This window comes from Dermacentor albipictus, chromosome 1 (assembly GCF_038994185.2).
Source record: "Dermacentor albipictus isolate Rhodes 1998 colony chromosome 1, USDA_Dalb.pri_finalv2, whole genome shotgun sequence".
NCBI classification, from domain to species: Eukaryota; Metazoa; Arthropoda; class Arachnida; order Ixodida; family Ixodidae; genus Dermacentor; species Dermacentor albipictus.
In genome coordinates this window covers 125,595,064-125,616,821 of record NC_091821.1, presented here as the reverse complement: position 1 = coordinate 125,616,821, position 21,758 = coordinate 125,595,064, and the positions used below count along the sequence as shown (strand labels likewise).

The 21,758-nt window shown below is 42.4% G+C and overlaps 1 protein-coding gene across 3 annotated transcripts in view; it reads right to left on the bottom strand.

Moving 5' to 3' along the window:
- Nucleotides 1–21,758, bottom strand: part of PH4alphaEFB (prolyl 4-hydroxylase subunit alpha-1) — a 116,582-nt gene that overhangs the window by 47,094 nt on the left and 47,730 nt on the right. For 2 of the 3 annotated variants that reach the window (XM_065451156.2, XM_065451157.2), the window contains exons 6-11: nucleotides 21,388–21,439; nucleotides 19,341–19,534; nucleotides 11,160–11,333; nucleotides 10,569–10,793; nucleotides 1,904–1,969; nucleotides 76–144 (exon numbers count right to left, since the gene is read on the bottom strand). In XM_065451156.2, the coding sequence (XP_065307228.1) occupies nucleotides 76–144; nucleotides 1,904–1,969; nucleotides 10,569–10,793; nucleotides 11,160–11,333; nucleotides 19,341–19,534; nucleotides 21,388–21,439 (780 nt within the window). The remainder of the gene's footprint in view (nucleotides 1–75; nucleotides 145–1,903; nucleotides 1,970–10,568; nucleotides 10,794–11,159; nucleotides 11,334–19,340; nucleotides 19,535–21,387; nucleotides 21,440–21,758) is intronic. The other variant, XM_065451158.2, reaches the window with a different exon arrangement.

Below are 21,758 nucleotides of genomic sequence, written 5' to 3'. Positions count from 1 at the left end.
CACATTCACTAAAGCTTGTAGTTATAGCAAGAAGATAGACAAAGAGACAGAAAGGGAGACTTCATATCTGCTTACATAGTTAAGCCACGTGGAAACCCGGTTGCCATTTGACAAGTGCGGTGGTAGTTTTTGCTTGCCCTTTTTCTTTGAAATAAGAACAAAAAGATAAACATAAGCAAGAATAGCATCACGAATACAGCAACATTCACAATCGGCATGTTTTTTAAGGAGTTAGTATAGTATTAGTTGCAACAGCATACAGGTTAGTGGTTAGTAGCAATGTGTGTACTGCTAGCTTTAAAATAAAAGACAGAAATGCACAGCACATATTACATGCAAAATAAACACAAAAGATCTGTACAAACAGAAAGCAAGATTAGTAAAAACAAAGGCTTAACCTGTACTGTGTGACGTAAGTAACAAGTTAACAAGCATAATAAGAGATGAATATGGAAGAAATAAAAAGAAAAATATTGCCAAAGGGAATAATATTCTAAGAGTTTTCTCTGGTCAATCGCTTTTGCTGGAAGTTACAATACATAAACATAAGCAATATATATTTTTTTCAATTCCAATGACATTGTGTACAACATTATTATGACATTGCTAATAGAAATGGCCAAAGAATGTAAGCAAACCAACACAAGGTTAAACTATTTGTTGCGAAAATTATCTGTCATGTCTTTACTAAGGACATTAGATACACTCATTATTTTGCATGAAAATTATGTTTTGTGACTTTTACTTCTTGCATCACTCCATCCGTTTACCTACAAAGAACTATTATTTTAGTGTTCTGCGACAAAATGAAGAGAGACAATACAACAGGAGCATATTATGCACTATGTAATCCATTAATATAATCTGTAGCCTGATCCTTCAGCTGCACCTTGCAACATCCAGCTAAAGCCAACAGTGAATCTTCTATTTTGCCCAAATGAACAAAACAAGCACAGTTACAAAATATGCCACAAGCAAAATGAATGACAACTTGCCGTGTATGTGACATTTTGAATTGGAGGACTTGTTCGACTTTGCATATATTTTAGGTATCAGCAACATTTTTGTGTTGAACCAAATACATAAATGCCTTGGAAATTGTTGGCCACCCCACAGGAAATGCCATGACAAAGCACGCTATTAAAAATGCTTTAAAAAAATGGGGACAATTAAGGACAAATATTTCCCCTCTTCCTTCTCTTTCAACCTGTTTCCGTGACAGTAGCCTGTCATAGTAGCATCACCTCCATGGATTTCCCTTTCCTTTTTTCTTTTTCTGCATTAGCTGTTTACATTGCAATACAATAATTGCTTTCACATTATGTCCTGTCGTACGAGTTGGTGCTTTGCTACTCTCTACTCCAACTTAACCATATGTGATATCAAAGTGGTTTGGTAACAGATCTGTGCTGGGTGACACCACATAGTACCTTGAAATACCATAACCACATGCCACACGTAAAGCAGATGAAGAGTTAGCATTCTACCTTTGAACTCTGCATGCAGCATAACACAGTAAAACGTTCACGTCTTGGGCTTATGCCCACACATTCTACCTAACAAATTGGTGACTACTCACATTGCTCAAGGCAGGGTACAGGGCCCTATTGTAAAACAATTATGAACAACTTAATATTTAGGAAGCAGAGGAAGACAGGTGACTTCTTCACATAAACGCTTCTCAATTTTGTGCAAGTTTCTTAACAAAAATCCAAACATGGAAAAAGCCAACTTGCATTGCAGTCAGTGCTGGAACATAGACAGATGAATGATGCAGTGTTCAAACCATAACTTTTGTGAAAAGAAAAAGAAAATGTATACTTATTTACAGTCAGCTGAAAATAGAAACAAAGGTATCTCTGATTAAAGCACATGCCAAATGGGAACTCCACAAAGTGCTTACATAGTTGAGCCACGTCGCAATCCTGTTGCCCGTCCCAAGGCTTTGAAAAGCATTCTTTTCTTCTCGCTGCGTAATAAAGTAAAACATACATCCACAAACAGCTCCAATGTATAGCATGATTTTCATAGCACCAATAAATCCTCATCATGAAAGCTGGCACTGGCAATCTTTCTGCATTTTGCTTGCTTGCATTTTAGGTAACCATGAACACTGTATTCAACTATACAAAACATTATATGCAGTAATGCCCACAAACTGTTATAAATTAACCCATCGACCATCTTGAACAAGCCCGTCTCCTCCACCCTGAGCAGTCACTAAACTAAGGGTGACAGGCTTGTCCAAACCTTGGATTGTGCTTCTCGCAATGAGTGCATGCACAGGGATCACTTCCTCTCTTCTGTACACAGCCTGTAACTTTTTCTAAAGTCAGCAATTTTGTTTTATGGAACTGTACTTACATTCGCCATTAAAAAAAAAAATGCTTTAGGTATGAAATTTATCAGCAAAACAAAACAGCTGCAGGCTCCAAATCTAACAAGGCGCAATGTCCTGTCTGTTTCACTCGTCCCATCATCTGTGCTGTTTTACCATAATAAATGTAAACCAACTAACCCAGCTCAGAACCCTTGTACAATATTGAAATGCGAAAAAAAAAAAAATATATATGACAAGGATAAATGTAGCAAGCTGCAAAATGTTGAATGTGATGTTTTCAAGTGTGATGCATAACTTGACATTCGTTTGCACAATTATTTAGGTATTTATTAACTAGGTAATTAATTTCGACTAATTAGGTAATCAATGATAACAGAAAAATTGTTTGTGCAAGGCGACTACCAACAGAACATCACTGGTCCCATCTTCGTATCTTTAGCCCCCTTTTTAAAATAATTTAGCTCTATTTGCAGACAGCTGGGCCACAGTGTATGCTACAATCATCAGCGTTCAGAGCATGCTGCATGGCAAAATAATAATCCCTTTCAGCACATGTAGGTGTCCAATATCCTTATGGCACACCAGGTTGAGTGTAAGCCTCAGAGATGAGAGTGCAGGTTCCATTACGCCTACTCTACATTCATTCATTCATTCATTCATTCATTCATTCATTCATTCATTCATTCATTTTCATTAATTTCTTATTTATAATGACTCTCACTGTTGCAATGTTAATGGGCTTCTTCTCTTAACACCTCCTAATGTGAAAAAGTCAGCTTCGACTTCATTTTTTTAAGTGTGAGAGGAAGAGAGACTTTAAAGGGTCATCAAAGAGAAAAATAAAGCGAGTTGTACACCCAATCCTGGATACGTTAAACTCAAAGGGATCAGAAAATAGTTTGATGTGTAACATCACACAATAGTTTGATATATAAAATGTGCCTGTCTAAAGCTTATCTGAAACCTCCACAAACCTCAGACAATTTCTCGAGATGGTGAAAAACTGGAATTTGCCGATTTGTTTCTCCAAGGCGGCAAATTGGGCATGGGAAAGCAGCCACAATGGTTTCCATAAACAAATTCTGCTTTTTTGTACAGTTGGCGTCCATCACGAGCACGTGCTTCATGGCTACTGCGCTACCAACCGCGCAGCCGTCCCCCAGTCAGCGATATTAACTTCGACTTACCCATGGGCGTCTGTCCTGTCATCGATCGTGACTGCTTCACTCAAGACTATGTAATCAACAGTGGAACGGCAAGCCTCTACTGCTACCTGGTACCCTCAGGAACAGAATCATCATCGCTGGGACACTACATAAGAATCCAGCACGCCCAAGCTCCTTTCAGTGGGCATGGGAAAGCAGCCGCAATGGTTTTCACAAACAAGTTCTGCTTTTTTGTACAGGTTAGTTCATCTAAGTCCCTTTTTTCCAAACGTCCTAACAACATTGCATTGCTGCTATTCCCATGCCGAAGTGTGTTAGCCTCTATTGTGATTGAGTGTGTTCATGTTTGTAAGGTATTCTTGCTCAGTGGGGACGTTGAATATAACCCGGGTGCTCGTGAAGGAGAATGTTGCAAACATTACAATGACATACTAGCCGCTATCTCAAATCTTTCTAAGCATTTAGACACTCGTCATAATATTCTCATCAAATCAATTGATGAAGTAAAGGAAAATCAAAGAATACTCGATTCCAAGGTATGCCATTTTACACCACAATTAATTGATTTTGAAGGTAAAGTGAACTGCCTTGAAAATATTCCTGATTGAAATTTAGAGCAGTTGGTGACTACAGCAGTTAGGAATGAAAGTGCACTTCTATAAGCACGGTTAGATTATCAGGAAGCCCGTGCCCGAAGGGACAACCTTACATTATACTGCATTAAAGACTCTTCTACAGAGACATGGGCAAGCATGGAAGTAAACATTCGCAAGCTACGTTCAATCTGCAGTTGTCAGACGAGGGAATCACTTGTGCCCATAATCACTTGGTTTTCCTCTTGTAAAGCTAAAGACAACATTGTGTCCATGAAATCAAAGCTTCGTGGCACAGGCGTCTCTGTTGGTGAAGATTTTTCAAAAGCCACCCGCACAACGAGAAAAAAGCTGCTAGAATTTGCGAAGGCAACTGGACAGCCATATACGTTGCGCCACAGTAAGCTGATTGTGAACAAAACAACTTACGCCTATTGCCCTGTTACAGACAGAATTTGTGAACTTGAGGCAAGAAACACTATGTTAACCAATCGTTCTGTTCCTGAAACGCCAATAGCCCAGGCTGGTCCTTCGCAGAAATAGCTAAAGAATGCTTCTCGGAATATTTCTGCTTTGTCATGCAATATATGTAGCATAATCAATAAACGTGACACCCTCTCGTCACTGGTTGACACCTGCTCAGCAGACTGAGGAACTTTATGACATTTTGCACAAATTATAAGTCAGGTACCATGCAGCGTCCACTTTTCTTATAGGAGACTTCAATTTCCCTACTATATCATGGTATGACCCTAACCCAGAGGCGAACAGCGGTTCCTCAGAATGTGAAGCATTTATTAACACCTGCACCAATTTTAATCTTACTAAATTAGTTAACCCATTAGGGACCGGTTTCTTTTTTTTCTTGCTATCTTGAAATAAATCTAATATATTAACTTACCTTTATACTAATAATTCACATGCAAAAAATTATTACTCTTGCCTAATTAGTTTTCGAAATATAGCCCATGACCATATGGTCACACTAGGCCCTTACGCTACAGCAAAATACGCGAAGTGAAAAACATTTATTTCTAGCCATGAAACATCACAAAAAACATACATAGCGAATAGTCGAGCACTTATTTAGTGCGATATGGTTTAAATCGTGGAATACACATGCCGGCGTCATACTTTGTGCATTGTGTGTGCACTGCGCTGTTGTAATTATCTCATGCACACCTCCACCTCTTGCCATTAAATATTGGTGCAACAAAGTGGGCCACTTGGTCATACTGAGTACCAGTCAGGACATCACCAGTCTTTCAGATTCTGTGTTGACCAGGTCCTCTATGCTTATTGTTCCATCGCATAAGGTAGCTTTGTGCAATTTGCCTGCGGAATTCCACCTGCGTGACGTTGAACCCTGTGCTACGAATTGGCGCCCAAGCATCGCTGATAGATACATCACAAAGTCAAGTGAAAATCGGCCACCACCAGTTTTTGCCACGGATTACAGTCCTGTGGGTGCCTACATTTGCGTCTATGTGGTCCGTACCTCCCATGAAACTTGTAGTGAGCAACAGTGTTTTTTGCAGGCAACCTTGATTTGTTTGTTCTGAACACGAGAGTAGATGTCTGCAGATGACATTGGCTCTACGCCGTGATTGGTGCTTACAATCGTTACTACAGAATTGTCCATCCAGAGGACAACAATTATCCCACTGTCGCTCAGCACGGGCTCTTCGTGCCGGTTAGGTTGACGCTTGACGAATTGGGGTCGAGCGATACGGCACTCTTTGGGAACACGGTTCTGCTTCACTGTGCCCGTGCTTCTGTAGCCCTGTGCCTTGAAATGCCTAAGCAGCTTCATGCTTGTGAATAAATTATCAAAATAGAAAAAGAAAGGAAGGGCGTGCGTCTCTGCTGTGAGTTCATCTACCATTCGAAGTGGCGCCGCTGCTTTTCCGAAGTCCTTTTCATATTTTTCAGATGTTCCGGGATCCCCTGCTTGGCTTGATACACTTTGAAGTTTACAAGGCGTCCGTTCTTGGCATTTAGGCACCATACTTTATACCAGAAGCGGATAGGCTTTCTGCGTATAAACTATTTACAGTCATGACGACCATAATACTCAATCATACTTTCGTCATAGCTCAGGTGACGCACAGGTTGCAAGTGCTCCAGAAACCTTGCTTTCAATAATGCCGTGAATGGACGCAATTTTGCCAACTTGTCACTAAGCGTTAGGCTGGCATTTCGCACAGTGCAAAAATCACATTGTCTGTACGAAGAGATTTCTTCGCATAGCATTGTAGGCCATCGTGTTGCGCATATCCAAGCCCCTGTCCCAATAGCACTTTTTCCCTGGCAAGCGGTTATAGCCGGACAAAACGAGCACTCCAAGAAAACCTCATTCTTCTTTGGTAACCTCCGGATCAGGCATATTGAAAGATAACGCATACTTTCTTGTTTATTCGACTAGCAGCTCCACGACGGCTTCGTCAAAAAAAGATATCGAACAACTCAACTTTCATGACTAAGTGCATATACCCTTGTTCAAATCTACTTATTTTATGTTCCTTGTGGGTATGTTTATTTGATGTAGTTTTATTTATTGTGTATATTTCATGTTTGTGCCCCCCCCATGTAATACCCTTGCGTGAGGGCCCTTAGGGGTAATGTAAATAAAAAAAACAGGTGAAAAGTCCCTGTAAGCACCAAAGTTTGTGTAGGGAAACATGCCAAGGCTTCTCTGGAGATCACCGTTCGTCCATTTAGAAGCAGTGGATAATTTCGCAGGATTGGCCGCATCAACTACAGCAGAAGAAACCTCTCATGTTCCGTCACCTTGCCTGCCAGTGTCATCATCGTCCAAGTCGGATCTACCAACGCGGCGTCCGTTACAGAAAACAGTTTCAGCGCCGGCTCATAGCTGCCGCCCGATTAGATTGTCAATGAGCCCGCCTGAGTCTTCACCGGCCGACTCTTCATACGAATAGGTGCTAGCCTCTCGCGGGTCGATATAAATCACTGACACGTCGTCATCGTCTTCTTCGAGTATCTTCGCCATTTATTCCAACATCAACCTATTCAGACAATAAAATAAGAAACAACCACTGTGGGAACGCGCCAGCAGCCGTGCAAGAGATGAGAATGCAGTTTAAAGAAGAATATAAAGTTAGGTAGCCTAAAGGCCCAGCGTGACCATATGGCAATGCGCAAGATAACACGCTCGTTCATGGATAAATCAAACATTAATCTTTCACAAATGCTCAGCAAAGGTCACATATCCAAAGAGCAATATGGAGAAAAGGATATCCGACTATTGCTTAAACAAGTAGCGAAAAAAAAAACGCATTACCCCTTGGAGTAATGCATGGCGACGCTACTCGCACAACAACACTTATTCCCGCCTTTGTGAGAGGCTCCCACAAAACGACTGACACCTGCTGCCACTTGATATCCATAAAAGGAACTCTCATCTGTCTAATGGCATGTCAAAGGCGATTTTGGTGCTGTTTTGTTAATCTTATTTAATTGAAATACACTGTGCAGGCTAACGTGACCATATGGTCACGCTGGTCTTTAATGGGTTAAGCTACTTACCCGTACGACATCTTCGAGTGCAACCATCCTAGATCGAGTACTAACTTCTCACCCGTCAATGGTACAATCAGTGTGACTTTTGCCAGGTTTAAGTGATCATGCTTCCATACAGTTCGATTTATTTAATACTTCACCCCATGGACTATCAGACTATCAGATTACACAAGAGGGAACTTCAGCTTGATAAATGCTGAGTTTTAAATTTTTTTTGAACCAGATTGTATCATGTTTATCTGATACGTCTGTACACGAGAACTGGTTTCTTTACAAATCAAAAGTACACATACCACTTCACAGAATTATAGGAAACAATCGCGCACCTAAGAAGCAGCACCTCTACAGAAAAGCCAGGCTATCACCTACCCCTGCATGTTGGGCAGTATATCGTGCTACAGAAAGCGAGTACGCGCATGCTCTTTCACTTGCTAAGATTAATTTTTTTCAAACAACGCTTCCGTCTTTGTTATTATCAAATCCACGAAAATTTTGGCAAGTGGTAAACAGTGATACTAAACAGACAGTCGAATTAACCAGTGCCAGCGATGTTGTTGCCTCCAGGAATGATTGTTTCTTTGTACTTAACCCTGTATTCTCTATGTCATTTGTTAATACTGAACCAATTTCATTTTCTGAAATTACTACACAGAATTTTTTTCCCGTGGACCCTCTCATGATAAATTTTGCTGGGGTAAGCCACCTAATTCGTAACATAAATCTTTCTTCCCCTGTTGTAGACAGTATAAAGTATAAACCCGAAGTTTCTCAAATATATTGAAACTTGCATCCATCATACTTTCTATGATTTTTTCGCAGTCCCTAGAACATGGTGTGCTCCCAGACGATTGGAAGACTGGGAAGGTGGTTCCCTTGTACAAGACCGGTAGTAAACATAACCCTGATAATTATAGACCCATTTCGCTGACTAGTATACCTTGCAAACTCAGAGCATATAATTTATTGTCACCTGATAACATTTTTGGAAACAAACTCTTTCTTCACTACACAACAACACGGGTTTAGAAAGAATTACTCTTGCGAGACACAACTTTTGTCTTTCACTAACGACTCATTTACCGCTTTAGATAGTTCTTCCTTCATAGACTGCATTTTCATAGATTTTGTGAAAGCATACGATTCGGTATGTCATGAATTACTACTCTTTAACCCTTTCCGGTCTAAAACTTTTACCCACTTTCTGGCTGTCCTGGTTCAAAACTATTTTGCCAGTTCCTGGCACCGCGAAGAAAAACTCAAACTGTGGAAGAAAAACTGGCAGGATATTTATTTTTTCTCTTGCATTCTGCAGGCAACTCCTTTACCAATATTTGAGCAGTGTGTGATACCACTCGAAGCATTCTCGTGGGTGCAGGCCAGGGCTGTTACTGCAGGTTTTGCAGGTAAAGACAGTTTCCCTCCTGCCTCCTTTTGTTTTTAGATTGCTACAAACAGCACAGTTCTTGCTGCTTTGCCCTGGGAGTTTGTAGATGAAATGGCTTCTCCCATCGAGCCTTTCCTCGCACTCCTTCCATGCAGACGGGCCCAACTTTTGGCTCTAGCCCTCATCTCATGTCACCCACCAACTGTTGGATGAGGTTGCAGCGGTACTGCAGGTGTCGCTGTTCTTTCTTGCCATGATTCTGCAGCTGTGTGCACCTCAAAATAAAACTATTGACAATGGAAACCTCTAAAAGCCAGAAAAAAAGCTTTCGCCCCCATTTCATTGTCTTTCGACAAAATGAGTAGCTCGCACAGTAATGATTCGCACGGTCAACTGCATCCATGTTTTCTGTGTAGTCACATTCTGTGTTGGCACATTCTGTGTGTATTGCAGATTTTGTTTGTCACAACAGTGACATTAGTATGCTCATGTAGATAACAAAAGTGGATATAACACCATAGGGGGTCAGCTGTATTGTCTCACCAGCGTGAAACTGCACAAGAGAGCATAAGTGTGAAGCTAGCATACATGATTAGAGAGAGTCACGTGACACACAGTGTTGTTATCTACTTTTGGAAGTTGGTACATTTTCTGGCCAAGGTAAAAAGAGAGAATTCCTTACATACAATTTCTTGCGATTTATGCAGTACCAGTGCCAGAAGAGCACCTGAAGCACCAGAACTGCAATAGTTTTGCGTGCAGCCCATCATGTATTGGCTGTTACGTTTCAACACGACCAAGGGCATTAATTAGATGTTTCCCAAGAGCCAACCCAACCCATTTATCAGTGCCTATCCAGAAGTCAATGCAGCATTGACATCAACTATTGATGGGTCAACAAAAGACCCCTTTACCTGCACCTGACAAAGGCCAATGTTGAATGATACTGTGAGAATGGCTTCGATCTCAGATTCCCAGATTGCTACGTGCTTGCTACAATACGGGGGCGAAGGTACAACATCGGAGGCAAAGTTCAGTGGAATGGTGCAATATCATGGGCGGGATATTGCGACCGATCCGACGATTGTGATTGGCCGCGATACAGTCATCAGATTCCCTAGTCTAGTCACCTAGGGAAGACAACGGAATTAAAAGCGCAGACCTTTGGTGCGGTGAGAGGTGCTGACGTGTCCTGATGTGAACTCAGGTGTTTAATATGCTCCTACATGGAGTGGGCTTCCATATCTGTAGCCAAAGTAAATAATGTAAAATAAATCCTTTTTCCTTAATTTCTGCTACTGGATGTACTCTTCAATGGGTTTGGTGGATTCCTGGCCGAAATGCCACCCCGAGCCTCAACACAGCATGAAAAATTTAACAAATACAGCAACAGACACTTGAATAATACGTTCACGTGCTCGCACTCATGCACACCCACCCACGCACGCACGCACGCACGTGCACGCACACACACACACACACTCTCACCAAGACCATGATTCATCAAAAGATTTAATTGAGTAAGTAGGCTATATACATACCCTGGCAAAATCAAAATGGGGCTCATAATGGCCACCTATTCCATAGTTGACCACCTGAAGCTCCTCAGCAGTATCTGCAGTCAGCCCTGTGATGTCCTCTATTCTTCGGGTGACACGGGCTATTACACCATGCTCTTCATTTTTCAGCCAGGCACTCTTGCTAATACGGTAGCTGGCAGTTTCCAACGCTCCAGACTTGTAGTTTTGCACTGTCGCCCGCCTCAGCTGCAATAGTTCAGGCGGGGACTTAACATAAAGATTATGTAGGTCTAATGAAACACACATGCTACTGTTCTGCCTAGATAATGACCACATGGCATTTAATTAACAGTGAATGTGCTTTGAAATGCATCACCAGTAGAGAGCGTCGACAAAATAGCCTGCAACCAAATACCAGATCATGCTAGCATTCTCTAAAAAATGCAATTAGTCAAGCTGTAATCATTATACCAAGAAGTTGCAGTAAGCACTTATACATGCAGATTTAATGCTGGCAACCAGCATCACACTTGAACTCATTAGAATGATGTGAAGCTGTCTGACAAATGTATGCAATGACTAGACAACAGGAAAGATCTGTATGCAGCTTACCCGTGGTTGTGCAAGTGTCTTGATGACATTCATTTCATGCTCAGACAAAACATCATGGTAAACAACAATTCGTGGCTTTGGGAACATCACTTCTTCTTTGGCTGGTTGTAGCAGCAGATATGGCCGGTTGTTTGTACGGTACTGGCATGTCAGCTCCCGGTCATGGTATAATGGCTGCAATGGCCCATTATTGAGGGTTAGAGGTAAAGCATTCAAGACATATGCAGGTCACATTCTTGGATATCAATGCAAAGCCACCTTCATTATGTATGCCCTTCAAGTTGCTTACAACGAAGAAAAAATTAAGAAGGGCAGTCAGTTATGGTCTGTTTACAGATGTCAGAGTGGTTATACCTTGAGCAGATGGCCTGGCTCAAGCTTATCTAGAAGACACTCATTTACTATGACTGTTTTAGTTACCCAACCACCTACTGTTACAACTTTGCAATTAAGTCTCAATGACTATGATGATAATAATATACTAATAGAGAAATGCAGTTTCACATCTTAAAGCTATGCCTTGGCTGGATGGGCTATGAGAGATGGGAGATCTTTAGTTTAATTTAGACCACCCAAGGTCTACAATATAAAAATTATTCCTTAATCTTTGTGCTCCTAACAGTCTGGAATGTGTGTGGTTTAGTGGCACAAGGGCCAGATATGGCCAAAGAGCGCCAAGACAGTGTTAGTGATTTTGCGGTGGAGTTATGAGTTCTGTGAAGAAGATGTGACTTGGCAGTAAAGGGGCCTAAAAATAGTCGCTGTAAAGTGCGTAAAATCTACGTGCTATAAAATTATGGCGATGACTAATGACGAATACTATGAACACTAGAATGTATTGGGAAAAATGATGCAATGTACAAAATATGTGAGATGCTAAAATTTTCTAAGAGCACTGCTGCCTCGCCAAAGCCCTTGAACCCAAGGGACGAGAGGCATGTGCTATACAAAACGACTATCACAGCGCTATCCTCTATAGAGAGGAGGCGCTACGAATGTATGGGCTAATTACATGAAATACAACATCTTTCAGGAAACCTAGGACAGCGCTGGTATCAAAGAGCGGTTCTGCACCGAGTAACATAACAGGATGAAGGGAGATGTGCTGCCGGTATGCTAAGGGAAAATGTTTCTTTCTTTCATATTCGGCTTCCCAACACTCCAGGAGGACGTGGAGGACAGTCAGCCTCTCCCCGCATCTACCACAGGTTGGAGGCTCATTTCCAGTGAGTAAAAAGTTATGCGTGCCAAATGTGTGTCCTATGCTTAGACGACAGAATAGGACATCTGTCCGGCGTGATTTTGTTACAGGAGGCCAGAAACCTAATTGTGGCTTTATTACATGCAGCTTATTATTTGTTTCCAGGTCCCACAAGCGTTGCCAGTAGTTTCGCAGTTTGCTTCTTAAGAAAGGCTTCAGGTCTGTGACAGGGACTGCAGCGGTAGAATTAACAGCATGTGATGCAATTGATGTGGCCATCTGGTCCACTAGAACGTTACCCTGGATGCCCCTATGGCCAGGCACCCAGCATATAATCACATGCTGGTTAGATACATATGCTTTACATAGGACGGAATAGAGTTCAAGCATTATAGGATTTTTGTGCTTACAGAACGATATCAAAGACTTCACAACACTTAGGGAGTCCATATATATAACTGATTTTTTGAGTTTTGATTTCCTTATATGCTTCACAGTCGACAATATTGCGTAGGCCTCAGCCATGAAGATACTAGTTTCCGGATGCAGTAAATCGGATTCCGAGAAAGATGGACCGACGGCTGCATAGGACACCCCGTCGCGTGACTTCGATGCATCTGTGTAGAACTCTGCGCAGGAGTATTTGTACTGGAGTTCCCGGAAATGCATTTGGATTTCAATCTCTGGAGCATGCTTTGTGACTTGCACGAAAGATATAGCGCATTGTATGAGCTGCCACTCCCAAGGAGGTAGCAGCTTGGCTGGATGCATTAGGCGGAGCTCGAGGAGTGGAACATGCATTTCTTCACTAAGCTCCCTCACACGCAGCAAGAAAGGCTGTCTTACGGAGGGACGATTGCGAAAGAGTGTAGCATATATGTCATTAATAGTATTAAAACAGGCATGTTGAGGATTTGAGTGGACTTTCAGAAAATATGATTGGCTAATGTATGTTCTCTGCAGATGAAGTGACCACTCATTTGATTCTGCATATAAACTTTCAATAGGACTTGTTCTGAAAGCTCCAGTGGCCAGTCGGATTCCTAGATGGTGGACCGGATCTAGCATCTTTAGCGCGCTCAGGGCTGCAGAATGATAGATCAAGGCACCGTAGTCCAAGCGTGATCGAATGAGGCTCTTGTAAAGATTCATTAAACATTTCCTGTCGCTGCCCCATGTTGTGTGGGATAACACTTTAAGTAAGTTCATTGCTTTTAAGCATTTCACCTTGAGGTACTTTATGTGTGAAATAAAAGTTAATTTAGAATCAAGTATGATGCCTAAGAACTTGTGTTCTTTGTTCACAGGAATTCGGTGACCATACATTTCGATACTGGGTTCTGCAATGAGCCCTCTCTTTCTTGTGAAAAGCACACAAGAACTTTTGTTGGGGTTCACTTTAAACCCGCTTTCTTCTGCCCATTTCGACACTTTGTTTAAAGCCCTGTTGTACTTGCCTCTCACATACTGTAAGGTTACAGGATTTGAAACCTATCTGTATGTTGTCTACGTAAACAGAATAAAAAATGGCTGGCGGTAATGAAGCACGAAGGGTGTTCATTTTCACGATGAAGAGCGTGCAGCTGAGCACGCCTCCTTGAGGTACACCAGTTTCTTGTGTAAAAGGATGTGAGAGAACATTGCCGACTTTTACCCGCAAGGTACGAGTGGACAAATAGTTTTCTATTAGGATTAGCATATTACCATGGATTCCCATTTCTGACAGGTCTCTCAAGATTCCGTAGCGCCAGGTTGTGTCGTATGCTTTCTCCATATCGAGGAATATGGATAGGAAAAACTGTTTGTGTACAAGTGCGTCACGGATGTTTGCTTCAATACGTACAAGGTGATCAGTTGTGGAGCGCCCTTCCCTGAAGCCACACTGATAGGGATCAAGCATTTTTCTCTGTTCAAGGAAATGAATGAGTTGCCGATTAATCATTTTTTCAAATACCTTACAAAGGAAACTTGTGAGGGCTATCAGGCGGTAACTTGCCACCAAGAAAGGGTCATTACCCTGCTTTAGAACAGGGACCACAATCGCTTCTTTCCATGTGGATGGGAGGTATCCCGTAGCCCAAATAGCGTTGAAAAGTGTGAGAAGTGGAAGTTGTGTGTCAGTATGTAAGTTTCTGATAATTTCATACATGACTCTGTCATGTCCTGGTGCAGAGCTTTTGCATGTGTTCAAGGCAGCTTTCAACTCAGCAATACTGAAAGGCTGGTTATAAGGTTCATTCTGTCTGGATTTTTGTATTATTGGCTTACGTTCTTCTATTTGTTTGTATTTCAAAAAGGATTGCGAATAATGGTTTGAACTCGACACGCTCTCAAAGTGTTCCCCAAGTGAGTCTGCCTGATCTTTCAGTGTTTCACCTTGTGTGTTTACCAAAGGAAGTGAATATGTTTGTCGCCCTTTTATCCTATTAACCTTGTTCCAGACTTTGGCCTCATCTGTATAGGAATTTATACTCGATAAAAACTTTTCCCAACTTTCTCTTTTAGCCTGTCAGCGGGTTCTCCTGCCTTGGGACTTTACTTTCTTAAAGTTAATAAGATTCTCCGCAGTGGGAGAGGCGCGTAGCAACCCCCACGCTTTGTTTTGTTTTTTACGAGCGATCCTACAATCGTCTTTCCACCACGGGACACACCGTTTGCATGCCAGGCCATTTACTTCTGATATGCATTTTGATGCGGCATCTATTATTAAGGCTGTAAAATACTCAACAGCAGCATCAATTCCTAACGAGGACATGTCATCCCATGATATACTAGTTAGGGTTCGGAATTTCTCCCAGTCAGCTGTGTCAACCTTCCACCTAGGAGCCTGTGGTGGATATTCGTTTTCTTTAAGTGATCTTAGCAGTATGGGGAAGTGGTCACTTCCGTAAGGATTGTTGTTAACTTCCCATTCAAGTTCAGACAGTAGTAACAGGGAAACTAGGCTAAGATCTATTCAAGAAAACTTTTTGTTTGCAAGACAGTAATATGTGGGTGCCTTCTTATTAAGCATACACGCAGCGGAAGAAAAAAGGAACTGTTCAACAAGACGACCTCGCGCATCTATACAAGAGTCTCCCCACAGGCTGCTGTGCGCATTGAAATCGCCAAGAACAACATAAGGTTCTGGCAATTGATCTATCAAGGACTGAAATTCATGTTTGTTTAGTTGGTAATGCGGGAGTATGTAAAGCGAGCAAATGGTGATGAGTTTGTTTAGTAGGACAACTCAAACCGCCACTGCTTCAAGGGGCGTTTGTAGCTGTAAAGGTTGACATGCTATACTTCTATGAGTGACAATGGCAACACCGCCCGATGATGCGACGGCATCATCGCGATCTTTGCGAAAAGTTTTACTGTCGGAGAAAGTTCGTGTGTTTGTTTTTTAAGTGTGTTTCCTGTAAACACAGCACTTTTGGATTGTGTTTTTGGATGAGTTCCTGCACATCATCAAGGTTTCTAAGAAGACCTCTGACGTTCCATTGAATTATCTGTGTATCCATGTTGGTAGTAAATAGGTGCTGTGTGTACAGAAACAGAAGTGTTATTTACAGAGATTTCGGAGATTAGATTACAGAGCTCTTTAGAGGCCCTGTAACCGGGGTTTTGCTCTTTTTGAAGCGTTCGAGGGCGCCGCGCCACTCCTTAGGCGCTTGGCGCGCCGTGAGGACAGGTGTAGTGTCCATTGCCTCTTGTGAGGCGCCGGACACATGCTCTTGCGAGCGAGATGTTGTCAGGGAGGGTCCCGCCTTGGAGGGCAAGACCCCTGCGCCCACCAGCCCGGAGGTCGATGGGGGTCCCTGGGGGATTTGGCTGCGCTGGCCGTTGCCAGCGCTGGAAGGGACCTGGGAGGTTGGGGCAGCCTCGGCTGCGCCCACCTTCGGGGTCGATGGTCCCTTCTCCTCGGTTGACGGAGCAGCGCTAGCGGCAACCGCCGCGGGGGCAGGTGGCGTGACTGCCGACTCACGGCTTGTGGGTCGGACAGCCGCCGGAGGCCGTTGTGACGCTGCCCCCTGACACGCCACATCGGCAAAGGTTTTCTTGGGCAGGTATGATACCCGCCTGCGTGCCTCCTTGAAAGTTATGTTTTCCTTGACTTTGATTGTAACAATTTACTTTTCTTTTTGCCTCCTTGAAAGTTATGTTTTCCTTGACTTTGATTGTAACAATTTACTTTTCTTTTTTCCAGGATGGGCACGACCGCGAGTACACGGCGTGCTTTCCATCACAGTTTGCACAGTGGAGAGCGTTCGCACAAGCTTCAGTGGTGTGTTCGTGGGCACTGCATTTTGCACATGTTTGGTGGCCCTGGCAGCTCTGCGAACTGTGGCCGAAGCGCTGGCATTTGAAACATCGGAGTGGATTGGGCACGTAAGGCCTAACACAGAGCTTTATGTACCCGGCCTCGATTGACTCGGGTAGGACACTTGAATTGAAGGTGAGTATTATGTGTTTGGTCGCAATCTCTTTACCATCCCGCCTCATCTTTATTCTTTTCCCATTGACAACATTTTGCTCACTAAAGCCCTCCAAGAGCTCTGCGTCTGTCAGCTGAAGCAAATAATCGTCTGAGACAACGCCACGGGTAGTGTTCATAGTGCGGTGCGGTGTCACTGTCACTTGAACGTCCCCAAATGACACGAGACTGGGTAACTTTTCAAATTGTTTCAGATTCTGGAGCTCCAAGAGGAGATCTCCACTTGCCATCCTTGTTGCCTTGTAACCTTGACCAAGAGCCTCAGTTAAAGACTTTGAAACTAGTAATGGGGAGATTGTGCGTACTTGTGTGTCTGACTTTTCCGAGTGAATCGCATGAAATCGTGGGAAGTTGGATCTTTCACAACCAAAGAATTTGAATACATCTTCAGTGCACCCTCTTTTGTGGGGGCGATCAAGTTGGGGTGGGAAGGACTTTGCCATAGGAGAACTTAATTTTCGGCAATAATGCCAGCCACCCACAGTGGAGCCCTACAGGGGGACGCTACAGGTACTGTAAAAAACAGGTCCTGTAAACGCCAGCTGTACGTTATCACTATAACCAAATATGAGATAACGTAGGTTGGCTATTCACACAAGGTTAACCCTCACTGCCTGGAAAAATTGGAAGTAAGCGGAAGCTAGTAGAAGACAGGAAAGATGAAAAGTGAGAGAAAGGCGAAGGCTGGAGGGAGAGAGAGACAGGAAAAGGCAACTACCGATTTCCCCCGGGTGGGTCAGTCCGGGGGTGCCGTCTGCGTGAAGCAGAGGCCAAAGAGGTGTGTTGCCTCCGCCGGGGGGCCTTAAAGGTCCAAACACCTGGCATTGGCTACACCTCCAGGATCCCCCTTTCCCCGGACACGGCTAAGCCGCGCACGGCTACACGCGGGAGGGTCCAACCCTCGTGTGCTCGGGTACGTGGTGTCGCAACACACCAAACGCCTGCTTGCGCAGACGCCCCTGCGGGGACCTAACAGTCTCTTACGTCCCATTTACTTGAGAGAAAGAAGGTTAGACTACTAGGTTACTTTATTAATGAAACAGTACGCTAAGGCCATAGAATAAAGGAGGACACAATAGAGAATTCTGTGTCCTCCTTATTCTTTGTCCTTGTCTTATTAGTCATGCCACAGCAACTAACCAAGCAATACATTTAAAAAAAAAATGTTTTAGCATTTCTTAGCAGGCAAAGGGTGCTCACCAGCAGAGGAAAATAACGCTGAACTGTCCTGTTAGAATTTAGAACCTGAAATGTAGCGTTGATGGCATCGGTGTGATGCCATGAATTTTATGGTATTTTCATAAATGCAGAAAACAATTTTTAAAAATTTGTCTATTCAAATTGCATTTTAATTTTCTAGTGCAATGTAATCATTCTAAATATAACAAGCAGCTACCTAGCCTTAAACAGGCAGTGCAAAGCCTATGCAGGAGTAGAATCAGGGTAGCCCTAATACTTTCACTTTCAAATATATAGGTTTGGATTACATATAAGGGGGCAAATCAGAAAGTCTTTACCCCTATTTTTTATTAGCCAAAATAAGGTACATACAGGTACTTACAAATATACATACTATTCTACATACCTTACACTATTTTTACTTATAGTCCCCACACCGGTTCAGATGTTTGCTCCATCACAGCAGTAAATTTCAGATGCCACTGTGGTAGAATTCATCCTAATGCGGCCTCTCCGAACGCTCATTGTCATGGAAGTCTTCACAGCCTTTTGCAAACTCACAACAACACAACCTCACACATCTCACAGTGAGACACCTTTCCCCATACATGGGCTGAATTTTCTTGTGGATTTTGATGGGTGTTCGTCCCTTGCTCCAAAGAAAACAAATCACACATCATTGCTCGTACGCCATGGATGTGTGAAGCACAACAGCCATCTTCAACAACTGACAGCAGCGCTGTGCCGCAGAGCTACCAGCAGATAAGGCAGGTAGCTAAGGCCAAGAGAGGTCCACCACTGGGAATGGATATGTTGACTTGGAATTTACAGCTATAATCTGACAAATAAATAAATAAATAAATAAAGAGCGGCAAAGACTTTTTGATTTACTCTCGTAGGTTCAAATCACCTATTTGGCACTCTAGAAGTACAATTTGCCAACCAAACACAGCTTACTATTTATTTTGCTGTGTCCTTTTAACATGCCTTTATATGTCACTAATTATTATGCTTCAAAAGTGCATGTTGTATGGTGGTAAGGGAGACTTCAACTTAGCATAAGGTACTGAATGTCACCATTTATTGTAATTTATTATAAATGTACTACATTAACTACTACTAAATTATTTTAACAAAGAGGAACAACACAGTGAAATAAATCTCTATCAGCAGATGTATAACTGCACCTCAGACCGAAAATCTTGTCTGCTAAATGCATATTAAACAAACAAATATATTGCACAGAGACTTCATAGCCGTTAGTGATACTTGGGCTACCATTAAAACTATACTTTGATGGCTTACATTGAGCATCATGACTTACTGGAAACTTTTCTCCACGGCAAAGCCTTTCATAGATGCCACGTTCAGAGTCAGCATCTGGAAGCGGTGACCTCTTCTTCAAAGTAATGCTATCTTCAGAGACATCGCCATCATCTCCTCGTTTGTACTGCTCTCGTTTTGCCAAAGTATCCTCATAGTACCGCTTGTTCCCCGGAGCACGGGGATGGTCTGGAACTGTTTAAAGTTACAACTTCCTAAGACACTCAAAATTATGGTCATTTCCTTCACTATTAAAATAACATCCTTTACAACATTTCACCAAGTAAATTTTATCAGGAAAGAATCACGAAATCAGGGCAATCAGTGACAGCAAGATTTATGCCAACTGGGAACACAGGGCAAATTATTTATGTGCTTTTTGGCTTAGTGTCTTTTCACTGCTTGTTGCATGTCTCTCATATTACTGAGCACACTAGAGAACTTCCAAGTTCAGTATGGGTGCCTGGAGCTTTTGTTTGTTTTATTGAAAATATTCAGTCAAACCCTGTTGCACCGAACAAAATTGAACCAAACACAAAAATACTTTGGTTCTGTCCAATATTCACTGTAAGCATTCACACTGATATATGCAGTTAAACCTTGACATAACAAAATATGGCACTTTTTACAAGTTCTTGTCCACAGAACACCAGATATCTAGAACCTAAATAAAATGAAGTGCACTAAGTGCGTTCACACATGATTTGAATATAACACAATTTCACTCTCACTGCAAAGGCATACCGAGACAATAAATGATAACATCTGCAGACACAGATGGTGAAATGGTTGAATTATACAAATGGCTGCTTACGATAGAATGTACTAGAATGTAGGGTGGGTCCAGTGGATACCTTGGCAAATGCCGAGGGTGATGCAAAAAAAAAAAAAAAAGAAAGCTGAAATTGTGGCAATTATGCCGTGCTTAAATTGCGATACATTTGATTTTATCGACACCGACGAAAGCGAACAAGCAAGCCATCTGCGCTTGCGATCGCTTGGCAGGCAGTATAGGCCTAGCTCGCTGGCTGCCAGATCTGGGGCCGACAGCCCTTGAATTTCAACCCGTGGCCGAGCAAGGGAGCCCCCTGCAAACTTTCTTAGATTACCTTTCACTCTGGGGGGGGGGGGGGAGGGTGCACTTGCTCGGAATTTTACGATAAGCAATGAAACTGAACCAGATAGCAATTAACGATGCCTCACCATGCCGCATCTGAAATTTTGGCTATACTTATACATTGCAACTTGTTAAGTGTTGTCTAGGGAGAATTTTACCACAAGAATTTTTCAAGTTGGTTATTTATTAGAGGAGTCAGGAGGAATTGAAATGTAGCGTCATTGTCATGCTGCCAGGCTGTGAGCTTCACTGCCAACATAGACATTCTGTCTTTTTGTCTTGACAAGTGTGCGCAAATGACATTCCTTTCCTGCCTTTTCCAATACTGGTGCAAAGGGTCTGCACCACGTACAGGTTATGAGCACTGCCTCCTTTTTCTTTTTTTTCCCTTCTCTTCACTTTTCGTAGTGCAGCACAGTTCCAGTGGCGGTTTTGTACATTCTGCATTGAATTTACCAAAGTCACATGCCATAATGAACGACATTGCAGGCGTCTTATGTAAAAGCATTTATGCATGTGACCTTGATTCTCCATCAGGAAGTGGGGCTCCCTCGAGAGGAAGGCCCCACAGGCTTTCATTTGAAATTGTAGCCATTTTTGTGCTGTGGAACAGTTTCATACTTTGCAAACATGATCTACAGCGCATCACCTAAGCACTGCACTTGTCTGTTTACATGTCTGTTTACAGGGCCCTTTAATGCTCATTTACTCTTTCAGTGAACATCAGCTGCTCCTCCTTCCCCTGCTCTTGTCTCTCTCTCCTGTTACACTTTGCAATCAGACAAATCTGGTCATTTTACATGGAAGGCAAATATTTTACTGTCACCAATGAATTACTGCCTGGCATACACAAAATAAATAAATAAATAAATAAATAAATAAATAAATAAATAAATAAATAAATAAATAAATAAATAAATAAATGACTCACCTGCAGCGAGCAAGTCATTTGTCAGCTTAAGTGCATGATGAACATTTCCTTGCTGTGAAAGAAATAAAAGTAAGTACTATTACAAAACATGCAACAGCCAAAAGCCAATGAGAGAAAACACCTTTGGAAGAAAAGCACAGTGACATGAAAATATATACAGAAGTTGATAGATGGTCACCTGAGGAAATCTTTTTCCTTGCAGAAAAGTGGGTCACGCTACACTAGCCTAAACAGACATAGCACGTCTTCATAGAATAAAAAAACATACTGCTATACACAAACATGCTCATAGAGCATATTTACTCCAGTGAGGATAATACGCCAGCCACAGCAGTTATTCCTCTGTGCAGAAATGTGGGGCTTTCCTGTAG